The sequence below is a fragment of the Syzygium oleosum genome, unplaced genomic scaffold (genome assembly GCF_021117445.2).
Source record: "Syzygium oleosum isolate NSW1041296 unplaced genomic scaffold, Sole_v2.1 Sole_v2.19, whole genome shotgun sequence".
Taxonomy (NCBI): Eukaryota; Viridiplantae; Streptophyta; class Magnoliopsida; order Myrtales; family Myrtaceae; genus Syzygium; species Syzygium oleosum.
The window spans coordinates 748,713-763,505 of NW_026607503.1; the positions used below are offsets into that span (position 1 = coordinate 748,713).

The 14,793-nt window shown below is 41.3% G+C and overlaps 1 protein-coding gene across 1 annotated transcript; it reads left to right on the forward strand.

Annotated features, from left to right (window-relative positions):
* Positions 1 to 2,030: 2,030 nt before the first annotated feature.
* On the forward strand, positions 2,031 to 3,928 carry LOC115670206 (tropinone reductase homolog At5g06060-like). Its single transcript, XM_030591417.2, has 5 exons — positions 2,031 to 2,194; positions 2,878 to 3,085; positions 3,197 to 3,413; positions 3,513 to 3,619; positions 3,725 to 3,928. Exons 1-5 carry the CDS (start codon positions 2,076 to 2,078, stop codon positions 3,911 to 3,913), a joined length of 840 nt encoding a protein of 279 aa, XP_030447277.1. The 5' UTR covers positions 2,031 to 2,075; the 3' UTR covers positions 3,914 to 3,928.
* Positions 3,929 to 14,793: the final 10,865 nt, after the last annotated feature.

Sequence of the window (14,793 nt, forward strand, 5' to 3'; positions counted from 1 at the left end):
TCTACACTCACCTTCTATTCTCACTGGTCGAAAATTTTTCAAATTAGTCCTAAATCTGTTATAAAGATATCAATTCAGTTTTAAACTTTTAAGATTTTCATAGCACGACCCAAGCATTTTCAGAAACATTTTCAGCTGAGATTCTCATAGCACGACCCAAGCATTGTAAGATTTTCAGCTGAGATGTTATCAGCTGCAATCACTAGTCCAGCTAGCATCAGGAAGATCCGGAAAACGTCACTTGTGAAGATGAGCAAATGGTTATGAAGCTTCAGACTCGAATAACTTCGAGTCTCCACGGTCAAGAAAAGGGCAGAGCAGAGCATTCCCTGTGTTCTCCCAAAACCGGTATGGACGGAGAAAAGGTGCTACCAGGAGTTTCCGTGATGATTATCAAGCTTCCATGACTTTATTATTTACGGACGATTTCTCTCCGGAAATCTACGAGATTCCCTTTCGTGTATGTTCTTGCTCTGTGACATCTAAGATGAAGTCTCTCCCAGATATGGAGTCTATGATGGGTGAAAATGATGGAAAAAAAAAGAGAGGAAGGTGTCCAATCGCAAGAAAATGGTGATATTGAGAAGGGTCACGAGCCCTCCCCGGCATAACAAGGGCCGCTGGTCCTCAGTCGAAAAAAAAAGAGTAAAGTAAAGAAAAGAAAACAAAAAAACCAATTATAAAAAATTACATCAGCGCCGGCCATGCCATATAGAACGACCGGCGTCCACGTCAACAATTTGCGGTCAAAATTGGCCGGATGGACTCAATTGATAAAATGTGAAAATATTTAGGACTAAATTGACACGTTTGAAATGTCTAAGATTGAATTGGCACAAATATAATAGGTTTAAGACTTTTTTGGCAATTGTCCATGAGGAAGGTGGCCACAAGTTTGTCCTAAATAATCATTTGTATCGTTAAGAAAAATTAGTTAAAGGAAAATGTCCTCATTATCAATAACGATTCATACCAAGATAATTTTTAGCTGACCGTTGAAGTAATCTTTATTTGTTCAATTTTGCGAGCAATACCAGCTATCATTTTGAGAAAAAATAGTTTTTTAAGTCGTTGATTATCCGGGAAACGAAGGCAACTCGCACTGGACCAATGCACAGGAGCTGATTTACCGGTACCGACACATTTTCATTAGCTTGCTATCGATTTCAATCTGCCTATATCATCTAAAAAATTCTTTGCCTAAGACTCATCATGGGTGACAACTCGTCTGGAATCGAATTTAATAACACCAATGCACGACAATTATTGATTCACTTGATACAAAAGACAAAATAAACAACTGCCTCTGCCGATTGCCGGCTAATATAACGCAGGTGGAGAGTCAGAGAGACGCACTATACCCAGAAAAAAAAAGAAGAGTTCAGGGGAAAAATCACATAGTAGAAAGAGAGAATGGCTCAAGACCGGAATGGGACTGCGAGTAGATGTAGCAGCCGCAACGCGACAACAGAACAGGTGGTCGCTTCAGGGAATGACTGCTCTCGTCACCGGTGGAACCAAAGGAATCGGGTCTCTCTCTCTCGCCGAACGCTTCGTCCTTTTGTATCAATGATTTGGATGATTGATCGTCCGTTATGATTTAGGTCGGGGAAAAAACATAGCGATAATTTTAAATTGTAATTATTTGAATAATTTAGTAAATTAGATTATTGAAATGTACAAAAAGAATCACTTAATAAAAAAGGAACAAGAAACCAGTAAGTTGTAAAATATTATAGTTTCTATTTATTCAGTATTATATATGACTAAATTTATATACTTTTGGGAATGAGTTGTTTTATATTATTATCGTTCATGGACTTGTTCTTACGCTGAGCATCTATTGAAGATGTATATCCTGAAGTTTTAACTTGATACAAAAGACAACATTTATCCCGGTCACGGGTAATGTCAGGGTTGATTAGTATTTGCCTCTGCCAATTGCCGTCTCTCTCTCTCTCTCGGCCACAGAAGGACTCATATAATACCAGGTGGAGAGTCAGAGAGACGCATTAGACCCAGAAAGAAGAAAGAAGAGTGCAGGGGAAAAATCACATTTTAGAAAGAGAGAGAGAATGGCTCAAGAGGGGAATGGGACTGCGAGTAGATGTAGCGGCCGCAACGGCGACGACGAAAACAGGTGGTCGCTTCATGGAATGACTGCTCTCGTCACCGGTGGAACCAAAGGAATCGGGTCTCTCTCTCTCTCTCACCGAACACTTCGTTCTTTTACATCGATGATTTGGATGATCGATCATCCATTATGATTTATGTTGGGGGAAATAGGGCCAAGATGGATAAATTTAAGCACTTTAAGTGGGTTTTTTTTATCATGTTCGAGCCCAAAAAAATCGTTCTGACCGGAGCATGTCGACCGGGCTTCCAACCATCAAGATTTTTTGAACCACGCAAGTGATAGCGGATGCTTCTGAATCCATTAATGTTTGAATTGGTGGATAAAAAGCTAGATGATTGATATAATCATTACTTAAAACTTTATACGATGGAAATGACGAGAGACAAGATTAGAGAGTTCAGTTACTTTGAGGATGTCGTCGGTGGTTGACTGATTCATACGTTACCTTCTTAAGTTCTGTAGCCTTTGGACGTTGATAGCTCATTTGACATATCATTAGCTAATAGAATTAGTTTCTCCTTTTTGTGATTTCCCAAATAAAAACCCAGTGCATTCGAAGGCTTTAATTATTGGTTCGACTTCAATTGCGATGCGGCCAAATCTTCCGCACATTCCTGGGTATCTCATGGACGAAGCTCTTGTCACGTGGAATCTCTTCTAATGGAAAAGAAAAGGGCTTAATCTGTTCTTGTTTGCAATTAAGAGTTGGTGAATATATCATACTGGTGTGTCATGATTAGGCATGCCATTGTGGAGGAACTAGCGAGGCTTGGGGCCACCGTGTATACCTGCTCCAGAAATGAAGCCGAAATTAATGGATGCTTGAAAGATTGGGAGAGCAAGGGTTTTCGAGTCTCGGGTTCGGCTTGCGACGTTTCCTCAAGATCGGAGCGAGAGAAGCTTATGCTCACAGTGTCCTCCCTCTTCGATGGTAAGCTCAACATCCTGGTAAGTCTGAATCGTCTTTGATCCTGTGGATCCAAAAACAATGTTAATAACAAGATCGCAGTTTACGCTTGTCTTCCAACAGATTTTGTTCTTGGTTTTCATTTGTGGTAGATAAACAACGTTGGGACTGCCATATTAAAGCCGACCGAAGATTACACAGCGGAAGATTTTTCCTTCATCATGACAACTAACTTCGAATCGGCTTACCATCTGAGCCAGCTCGCACATCCGCTTCTCAAGGCCTCGGGAGTTGGAAGCATCGTGTTCTTGTCATCCGTCTGTGGCGTTGTTTCAGTGAATGTCGGATCAATTTACTCGGCCACCAAAGGTAAATGTACATTACCATAAGTAACTATCTAAATACTGTTAATGTGGAGCTAAACAAATTGCGTCTGTTTTCTATTTTCGTATCCGAATTGATTGGCAGGAGCAATGAACCAGTTAACCAAGAATTTGGCATGCGAATGGGCCAAGGACAACATTAGAAGCAACTCTGTTGCACCTTGGTACATTATGACCCCACTAGCCGAGCCTGTAAGTTTATCTCCCCAGGCTGTAAATATTATGTCATGCTCAAATACAGTAGATCTTGATCAAGTTCGCCATCGTGATCTGAAGTCAACTCATATGTCGTCGCAGATACTAAGTAACAAGAAGTTCCATGAGGAGGTGATAGCAAGGACGCCTCTCCGTCGTACCGGCGAGCCAAAGGAGGTGTCGTCGTTAGTGGCCTTCTTGTGCATGCCGGCGGCCTCTTATATAACGGGGCAGACCATTTGCGTCGATGGAGGATTCACCGTGAATGGCTTCTTATTTCGCGGATTCTAATTCCAACTTTCTTCTACCTGTAAGATGTTCATCATGCATCCTCATCGCACGGACAATCAAGTTTGTTGTTTGAAAAGTTTCAATGTATCATGAGTTTATGGCATGACAATGATGTTGTATCTTGTTGGTTACAAACAAACTAAGAGGTGCCTTCTCCCACGTCGAAAAGATGTGAGTGTGTATGTGGACGAGATTTGGCAATAATCCACTATCATTATTTTTATTTATTAAAATTCAAAATAATAATTATAAAAAAATAACTATCGTGTCCTATTGAAAGGAGTTATGATTATTTTTATTAATTGTTTAATTTTGAATTTTCATTTTTTGCCTAACGGTTATTATGCGTGCTTATAACCTTTGGAAGGTTGTATTTGTTCGGATATAACTTCTTAACTTTTAGAAGGTTGTGTCTATTTGGACATAACTTCTTCACATTCGAAATAGTTGTGTTTGTTCAACATATATAAGTTTTCAACGTTTTTTGTTCATTATCAAGAACTGGCATTTTCGTTTCTTCCAAGAAATATACTGCCTACTTTTCCAATTGTTTCCCTTTGAGAGTTTCTCGAGAAATACCAGAATTGATATCTAGTATTCTCGCCTGAGACTTTGGTGTATCTTAGAGGAATTTTGTCGGTAACAATTAGTAATGTTGTGGGGCAAATAATTCCTTAAAAGAAGTGATGTCACACCTCAGAGTCTGACTTTATTATTTTTCTCGATTCACATTCATATTTCCCCAATAATTTTAAGGAATTATTTGAGCAACAATGGAGTCAGACTTTGATTACGCCATCGCATACAAACTGCGTAATCCTTTCTGTTTTCTACGCATTCCATGGCGATTTGTAGTTGGTGATGGCAAGTTAGACGTGCGAAGGAGGATGACGTGGAATTATCTTGTGGACTAGCTATTCTTTCAGTGTTCACTCATTTTTATCTGAAGGAAGTCATGAATGCGGTTGACTGGATGGGGATCACATTGGCGGGAATTGGTACCATAGGAGTTGGGGCCGGAGACGACATCATAGGAGCAGGAGATGATGGAATATGAAGTTGTTGAAGAAATGACATATGGTCGTGGTGATCTGATCTGATATTCTCATCTCGCATGATATTTACCTTGCTCTTCATGCTCGCGTACCAGAAACATGGCACAGAGAGTTCCTCGGGCAGTGAAGGCCCCCTCTCTCTCTGCCGTCTCGTCCTATTTGAGCCATCGACCTTGTCCGTCACCGCCCTCGACAGAAATTCCAGAACTTTCGTCGTCAGATGGAGTTCGATCTGAGCCCTCCTAGATCAACATAAGCGAGCTGATATCTAACGCATCCTGAGGAACTATGGATTTCGTTGTCGGAGAAGGCAGTGAGGACGCGAAGCTCACGAACTCGCATGTGAGAGGAGATATAGCGAAGGAGGAGGCGTAAGGAAGATGAAAAAAAAAAAGAAAAAAAAGAAAAGAAACCAAAAGGAAAGAAAGAAAGAAGAAAGGAAAAAAAAAATAAAGAAAAAAGTTCTAGAACGAAAATACCCCTTGCTGTAAATAAAATTTGGCATGCAGGTAAATTTAAGCCCTTATTTGAGACTAAATCTGTTGAGCAATAGATTTCACTTTCAAACACTTAACAAGTTCAAACCCACCAAACAAAGGCACCGAATGAAGCGACGGAACTTAACTTACTCGACCTGGGCAAGTTTCACCTTCTCAGCATGTCATTCGGAGAAGTCGAAGCAGGAGAAACCGGACAGGATGTAAGACGAGGGAGACTTGAAGGGAAAGATGTTCGATTTGTGAGCTGGTCCAAGGGTTGAGAGAGTATTTGGAGAGAAAAGATATGGATAGTGGTCGACGCGCAATGACGGCTTTCGAGCATTAAGGCGACGGAGATACAACGATGAGTAGGGGGCCGATGGCGAATGGTCCACTTGCACACGAACAACCTGTGACACCTAAAAAAAAGGGAGTAACTGTTGATGCCACTCCTCCACTTCTTTAGTGCGTACAACCACCCCTCTACTTCTTTGGGAACGTGAAAAGGAGAGAGAGACTGAGAGGGAACAGTTAAGAGTTAATGTGCTTTGGGTTATTCCTGTGTTTTTTCTCTACGTTCTGCGTGAAATAGAACTTGGGCGTCTGGGTTATCTCTTGTAAGGGAATCTTGGGTGTGCAGTATCTCTGTGATTGTGAGAGTTGTACTGAGAAAAAATTCACGGTTGAGAGTGCGACCCACTGTTTGGTGTTTGAAGGGTTGAGGGGTGTGCGTTGTAATTTCTCCTGTTATACAAGTGAGTTCCGTGTGCTTACCCCGTGGATGTAGACAGACTTATCTGTCGAACCACGTAAATATGTGATCTCCTCTTTATTTTGCTGCACTTGTTTTGCCTATCACTTCGTGCAACGTACGTACCGGTTACGTGAGGTGAATTAGCGAAACAATTGGTATCAAAGCCAATGGTTCGAGAAGCCTGTGCTGCATGTGATCGACGTCAACGTACGTGTTTCAGCTTTGTGCGATGGCTGCATCAACTTCTACAAAGTTCGAGGTGCCAAAATTCAACGGATCCAACTATCCATTGTGGAAGCTGAAAATGCAAGCGGTGCTGGTGAAAGATGGTTGTGCAGTTGCTCTTGCCGGTAAAGACAAAAAGCCGATAGAGATGAAAGATGAGGATTTTGCACAGAAAGATCAAACGGCAATGACGGATCTACTTATGGCATTAGATGATTCTGTCCTCTTCAATGTCTCTGAAGAAACCACTGCCAAAGGCTTATGGGAGAAATTGAAGAATCTCTACGAAGGGAAAACAATGTCAAACAAAATTTTTCTTCGTCGGCAATTATACAGTTTAAAGATGAAGGAAGGCTCCTCTTTCCAAGAGCACTTGAACAGGTTCAACACCCTATTGAGCAAATTGATTTCCATCGGCGTCAAAATCGAGGACGACGAGAAGGTAACACTTCTTCTATGTTCTATGCCTAATACATGGGATTCCTTGATCATGAGTCTCAGTACTGGAGCGGATCTTGACATGGATTCAACTATAGCTACGTTGCTGACGGAAGAGTCTCGTAGAAAAACTCTCGAGAGCACTTCTGGTAATGCTATGATGGCCAGAGGAAGATCCATGGACAAAGGTTCCAGTGGGAGAAAGAAGTCAAGGTCCATGTCAAAGAGACGAACTTTGGGTCCTTGTTGGAAATGTGTACAAAAGGGTCACATGCGTAAAGATTGTAAATCCAAGGAGAATCAACAAAATCGCAAATCTGATTCCCAAAATGCATCAACATCAACAAATTTCCAAGGAAACATCGTTGAAAATGTAGACTTACCTGAAGATGGCGAGGTGATGACTGCAGTTCCAATAAAGAGCGTGCAACATCAATGGATTTTGGATTCGGGCGCTTCTTTCCATATGACACCACATAGAGACTGGTTCCATACGTATCAGTTATGTGATGGAGGTACGGTATACATGGGCAATGATAACTCATGTCAAATCATGGGGATTGGAGATGTTCGTGTTACCATGCTTGATGGCTTCACGCGTACAATATCGGGTGTACAGCATGTACCAGTTATGCGGAAAAGTCTACTGTCGCTGGGAAAGTTTGATGAAAATGGCTATAAAATTATTCTGGAAAAGGGACGAGCTAAGATCGTCAAAGGAGCACTTATCGTGGCGAAAGGAGAATTAATATGCGGTTTATACAAGCTAATTGGAGAGACCATAGTCAGTGAAGCCATAGTTGCCAATGCTGTGACAGAGTCAGCAACTATCTGGCACAGGCATTTGGGACACATGAGCATGCAAGGACTAAAGGTACTTCTTGATCGCGGTCTTCTTCCTGGTTTAAAGACTATTAATTTAGAATTTTGTGAAGATTGCCAGTTTGGAAAGTTTCATAGAACTCCCTTTCGTCGTTCCACAGCAAGAAGTTAGAATATTTTAGACTTGATACATTCTGACAATTGGTAGTCTCCTGATGAGTCTTTGGGTGGTGCCAAGTACTTTATTTCATTCATCGATGATTTTTCCAGAAAAGTTTGGCTTTACATCCTTAAAAGGAAAAGTGATGTTTTTGCTTCTTTTAAGAAATTTAAAGCGTTGGTAGAAAATCAGAAAGGAACAAAAATAAAGTGTTTCAGAACCGATAATGGAGGAGAATATATTCTACAAGAGTTCTTAGATTTTTGTAGTGAGCATGGCATTCAAAGGCATTTCACGGTCCCCAGAATTCCACAACAAAATGGAGTGGCCGAGCGTATGAATCGTACGCTAATGGATCGTGCTCGAAGTATGTTGAGCTATGCTGGTATGAAGCAGAGTTTTTGGGCTGAAGCTGTATGTACGGCATGTTACATAGTGAATCGTTCCCCAACAACTGCTCTTAATGGACAGATTCCAGAAGAGGTATGGTCTGGGAAAAACTGTTGACTATTCTTTCCTCCGTACTTTTGGTTGTGATACTTATATGTGGGTTCCTAAAGAGCAAAGGACAAAGCTTGAAGCGAGGTCCAGAAAGTGTATTTTTCTTGGCTATGCAGAAGGTGTAAAGGGGTACAGATTGTGGGATCCTACTACCCACAAAGTTGTTATTAGCCGAGATGTCGTCTTCAATGAAGATTCGTTGCAAAAAGACAAAGAAACACCAAATACTGACTTGTCACAGATATTTGAACTTGAATCATCAAAAGAAGTTCAAAATCAATTTGAAAAACATTTGACTCGATACTTGATGAAGCTAGTGGAGATGAAGGCGATAGAGAGCATACGGACGTAACCGGTGGTGAAAGTCGGGGTGACCAAGGACCTCATAGGAGGACCTCTAGACCTCCAGTTTGGCTAAATGATTATGTGACAACTTTTGCTTGCATAACTGAAGAGGGAGAGCCTTGTACATATCAGGAAGCTTGTGAGTCCAGTAATGCTCCTCAATGGAGGGCATATATGCAGGAGGAAATGGAGGCTTTACACAAAAACAAAACCTGGGATCTTGTCAAGTTACCTGAAGGACGAAAGGCTATCGGTTCCAAGTGGGTCTACAAGTTGAAAAGAGATACTAACGGAAATATTGAACGATATAAATCTCGTTTAGTGGTGAAAGGTTATGCTCAGAAATCAAGTATCGATTTTAATGAAATTTTTTCTCCAGTTGTTCGTCTAACTACTATTCGTACAATGTTGAGTGTGGCGGCTGTGCTTGACTTAGAGCTTGAGCAGTTGGATGTAAAAACAGCCTTTTTGCATGGAAATTTGATGAAGAAATTTTTATGACTCAACCTGAAGGCTTTATTGAAGAGAACAAGAAGAGTTTGGTTTGTCGACTGAACAAATCGCTTTATGGCTTGAAGTAGGCGCCAAGATGCTGGTACAAGCGATTTGATTCTTTCATTGTGAGTTTGGGGTTCAAAAGATGTGAAGCAGACCATTGTGCCTATGTTCGCAATCATGGTAATGGTGGCTTTATAATCTTGTTGTTGTATGTTGACGACATGATAGTTGCGGGTACTTCGAAAGAAGGTATTGCATATCTCAAAGCTTGTTTGGCTAGGGAATTCGATATGAAAGATCTGGGAGCCGTAAACCGAATTCTTGGGATGACCGTACTCAGAGATCGTGAAAATAGGAAGATCTGGATAACTCAAAAGAGCTATGTTGAAAAGGTTCTGCGGCGCTTCAATATGCAGAACGCCAAACCAGTTAATACCCCACTTCTTATTGGTTGTAAACTGTCTTCTGAACAGAGTCCTAGCACAGAAGCAGAGAAGACAGAGATGGCTCGAGTACCGTATGCGTCGGCAGTAGGGAGTCTTATGTTTGCCATGGTCTGCACCAGACCAGACATTGCGCAAGCAGTGGGAGCAGTCAGCAAGTACATGGCAAACCCGGGTCGAGATCATTGGACTGTGGTGAAATGGATCCTTCGGTACTTGAAGGGTACCTCTGATATGGCTATTCATTATAGTAGCCAAAATTTATAGTTGGTTGGATTTGTGGATGCAGATTTTGCAGGAGATCGTGATAGACGAAGATCTACCACTGGGTACTGTTTCTCTTTAGCTAGTGGAGCAATTAGTTGGATGTCTAAGTTGCAATCTGTGGTGGCATTATCTACTACAGAGGCTGAATACATCGCAGCAACAGATGCTTGTAAAGAAGGCATTTGGTTGAAGAGATTGCTTGATGAGCTAAGAATCAAACAGAAAGTCATCACTATTCATTGTGATAGTCAGAGTGCATTACATTTGGCCGTTAATCCAATGTTTCACTCTCGTACGAAACACATTGATGTCAGGTACCATTTTATTCGTGATGTAGTGGAAGATGGAGTTATCTCTTTGCAGAAAATTCACACCAACGACAACGTATTAAATGTGCTAACGAAGCCTATTGCGAGAGAGAAGTTTTTATGGTGCAGAACTTTTCTTGGGCTTGTAGTTATCACTTGATTGGTGATGGTTGGGCAAATCGGAGCTGTGAAGCCTATTCGAGAATAGTCTTCAAGTGGGAGAATGTGACACCTAAAAAATAGGGAGTAACTGTTGATGCCACTCCTCCACTTCTTTAGTGCGTACAACCACCCCTCTACTTCTTTGGGAACGTGAAAAGGAGAGAGAGACTGAGAGGGAACAGTTAAGAGTTAATGTGCTTTGGGTTATTCCTCTGTTTTTTCTCTACGTTCTGCGTGAAATAGAACTTGGGGGTCTGGGTTATCTCTTGTAAGGGAATCTTGGGTGTGCAGTATCTCTGTGATTGTGAGAGTTGTACTGAGAAAAGATTCACGGTTGAGAGTACGACCCACTGTTTGGTGTTTGTCGGGTTGAGGGGTGTGCGTTGTAATTTCTCCTGTTATACAAGTGAGTTCCGTGTGCTTGCCTCGTGGATGTAGACAGACTTATCTGTCGAACCACGTAAATATGTGATCTCCTCTTTATTTTGCTGCACTTGTTTTGCTTATCACTTCGTGCAACGTACGTACCGGTTACGTGAGGTGAATTAGCGAAACACAACCCATGGTGGCGACGGGCCTCACCGGTGAAGCTGGAACGACAGTGCCACCCCCACCACTTGCAATCTCTCTCTCCGCTGTTTTTTTTTTTTTGTATCCTTAGGTTTGAATTTTTTTGTTTTTATTTTTTCCGATGTGTCGCTTGCATGGCGCCGCATCAGATTTTTAACAATATTTATTGACGGAACATTGATGAATGGTAAATGTATCACGCGGGTACAACTTTGGAGTTTTCGGTGTTGTACAAAAAGTTTTGGACAAATGTGTTACAATGAGCATAATTTAAAATTTTTTGTGACTTTTCCCCAAAATTCAATATTCAGAATTCAGTTTTTCAATATGATCTTGCTTTCCACGTAGAAGTTGGTAAATTGATAACCAAATTGGTTTGTAAATACTTTTTTTTTTGCTAGAAAAATTGGTTTGTAAATACTTAATACATGTCGGCATTGACTTTCACTTTTTATATTTTTGCCTAGTCCAACGATAGTTGATACTCATCCACCCATCGGTGGCTGCGTTGGTTTGCGCTCAGTTCCTTTCACAAGAGGTCCTGGGTTCAAACTCGCCCATCGATGATTTAAGTGGGGGGTCGTGGCGGTAGGATGCTGCGCTAGCCCCCCTCGAGGACTAGTCGGGTATCACCGTTGGTTTGAGCCCTAGCTCGCCGGCCGCGCGGACACCTCGGTTATCAAAAAAAAAAAACGATAGTTGATACTCTAAAATTACTTGGCAATGCGGAGAAAAGTTTAGTAAGTAAGCAACTCCCCATAGATTTTGGTCATTTCATGAGTAAACGACATAATAATCGATCGCTCAAAAACTCAATTATGCAAGAGTTGGTAACTTAAGAGTGTTGGTAAGTTACACTAGGTGATGTCAGAAAGTTGGAAAGTTATCACTATGAATTGGTAACCAAAAGATCAAATGAAATTTGGTAACCTCATCCTAATTAAAATTAACGGGAAAATGAGTTGATTATTAACTCAAAGTAAAGATGGAATTTATTCACAAGTAAAATTTGGTTAGGTTTATAATTCCACAACGACTAATACATCTTGGAAAAAAATTAAATAGATTTGACATAACCAGTCCCTCTTTGTCTTCTTCCGGAATACTTTAGCTTATCACGGCCAACAACTTTCAGATCCTTGCAAATCAACATCTGTTTTCTGGTAAGACTTCAATTAATAATCTGGCCTTGATTTTAATCTATTTCATTTTTAGTTTTTCTTGGGCCCTGATTTTGACATAGTTCAATGTGCGACCTGCTGGAAATTCATGGGAAAATTTTAAATCAGTACCTAAAATGGGGTCATTTTTTTCAAAAAATGATCCAAAGTGAACATAGTATCAAATAAGACCCTGAAGTGCCCAATCAGTCTCAAATAGGAGCCTAAAGTGCCCAATTAATCTCAAGTAAGGGCCTGGATTCGCCGGCCGGTCAAATGCTCACCGGTCGGCAAGCACGTCACTATTCCGGCGATCAGAATAAGGGCAATTTCGTCTTTTACTTTTTAAATTTATTTTGTTTTTTTTTTCCTTTTTATGTTTTTTTCTTTTCCTTTTCCTTTTCCTTTTCTTCTTCTTTTTTTTTTCCTCTTTTCGCTCCTCCGGCCATAGCCGGGGCCGGCGGAGGTTGCCAGCCTTGGGCGGAGGTTGCCCTCGCCAGCGTCAGGCGAGGGCCACCCTCGCCGATGTTGGGCGAAGGCCGCCCTCTCCTGGGCTGGGCAACCAAGAGTCAACCCTCGCCAGATCCGGCGAGGGCAAGGGTTGCTCTTGCCGGATCTGGTGAGGGTCGCCCTTGTCTGCCCAGCCCAAGCGAGGGCGACCCTCGCCAGACACCAGCAAGGGCAACCCAGGGTTGACAAAAAAGAGGAAATAGAGAGAGCGAAACCCCATCGCCGAATCATGATCGGTGACCGGAAGCGAATGGAACCGGAGTCCAAAAACCACGAAGAGGGGAGAAGAAGAAGAGATGGTTACCCGATGTAGGTGTGGCCTTTGTGGCAAGGGCTAAGGGCAGCCAAGAGGTAGCAAGCGAAGAACTTCCCATCTCCATCTCCTTTCCCTCCTCCTCCTCCTCCTCCTCCTCCTCCTCCTCCTCCCTCTTCTTCTCCGATCTCTGCCGATCCGACGGTGACGACCCTCGCCTAGGTTGGGCGGCCGAAGGTCGACCCTCGCCAAATCCAGCGAGGGCGAGGGTTGCTCTCGCCGGATCTGGCGAGGGTCACCCTCGTCCGCCTAGCCCAGGCGAGGGTGGCCCTCGCTCGACGCCGGCTAGGGCGGCCTCCGCCAACCCTGGCTATGGCCGGCGGAGGGAAAAGAGAAAAAAAAAAAAAGAAGAAAAGGAAAAAGAAAAGAAAAAAATAGAAAAAGGAAAAGAGAAACAAAAAAAATTTAAAAAGTAAAAGACGAAATTGCTCTTGTTCCGATCGCCGGAACAATGACGTGCTTGCTGGACGGTGAGCATTTGACCGGCCGGCGAACCCAAGCCCTTACTTGAGACTAATTGGGCACTTCAGGCCCTTATTTGACACTGTGTCCACTTTGGACCTTTTTTTAAGAAAATGACCCCACTTTGAGTACTGATTTGAAATTTTCCCGAAATTCATTTGATCGTGTGGGAGAGTGATAATTCGTGTTAGATATGTGTGTATGAACATTAATTAATCACATTATAGGTCCGAGATTAATACATTATCTTGTTGACTACACAAGTCGATTTGCCTGTATAAAAAATCATTATCTTCCGGTTCATAACTTCTTCCCCCTTGTCTTCTTCGGAAAGATTAGTATCGATTTTGTCGACGAATAGACTAATGGGATGTACATCAGAATCGCTATAATAACATATGATTATCGATCAATTAAAACATTATCGCGACAAATCGGCCATCATCGACGGAATCTAAATATAGGTATCAGCAAGTTATGTTCTTTTGTTTCCTTCCTCTTTTTCTTTACTTCAGTGTTCGCATGAATCTGCATCTTCGTTTCATCTTCATTGGTCAGTTTTCTTATACTTATATGACGCTAAATAAAATATGTCAGCTTTGTTTTTCTATTATTAACAAATATGTCAGCTTGATGACTGCCGACAAAGTAAAAAGAATGCACGCTTCACATGCATGTAATCTATCACTAGTTAGAGTGATCTACCTTGATTCCTAAACAATCCTTATTTATTTTCTTCTATTAGACTTTAATTTTGTCGACCAAATCATAACTTATTTAGACTTTGATTTTTATTTATTTATTTATTATTTTGCCTTGATTTTAACCTTGTTCGATATTTGGAGTCATCTTGAATCCTAACCAATCCTCATTTGCCGCCTTCTTTTAAATGTTTTTAGTAGAGGTCATTACGATATATGGCTTGATCGAATAACCGCTCCAATTCCTCTGACCGTTATTCACGAGTTAAATACAAGCAACATACAAAATGTGAGTAACCGGATGTATTTTTCTTGCGAGACGTCGATCGATTTCAAGTTTGTTGTTGTAGAACTAAGCAGGATTTAAAAACTTTCAAATAACGATCAAATTACTCAACTTTGTTTATCCTTTCCGAATATCCAACAAAGATTTCAGGTCGTAGACATACTTGATGACCATAAACACTCTTGTACGGACATATACTGCGGTCAGACTGAGAAAGATGTTTTCACTGATCATAGAAAGAAGGAAAGGAAAGATAAGCAAGAACTCTCTCACTGCGTGTTCATCACATTCACGGGCACCTATATAAAGAAAGGTTTCTTAGATTTTCTTTTTCCTTATACTATTTTTTAAATAGACCTTGTTAACAAGTTCCGTGAATATTTGATAATAAATTAATTAAAAAAAATGTATATGCTTTAAT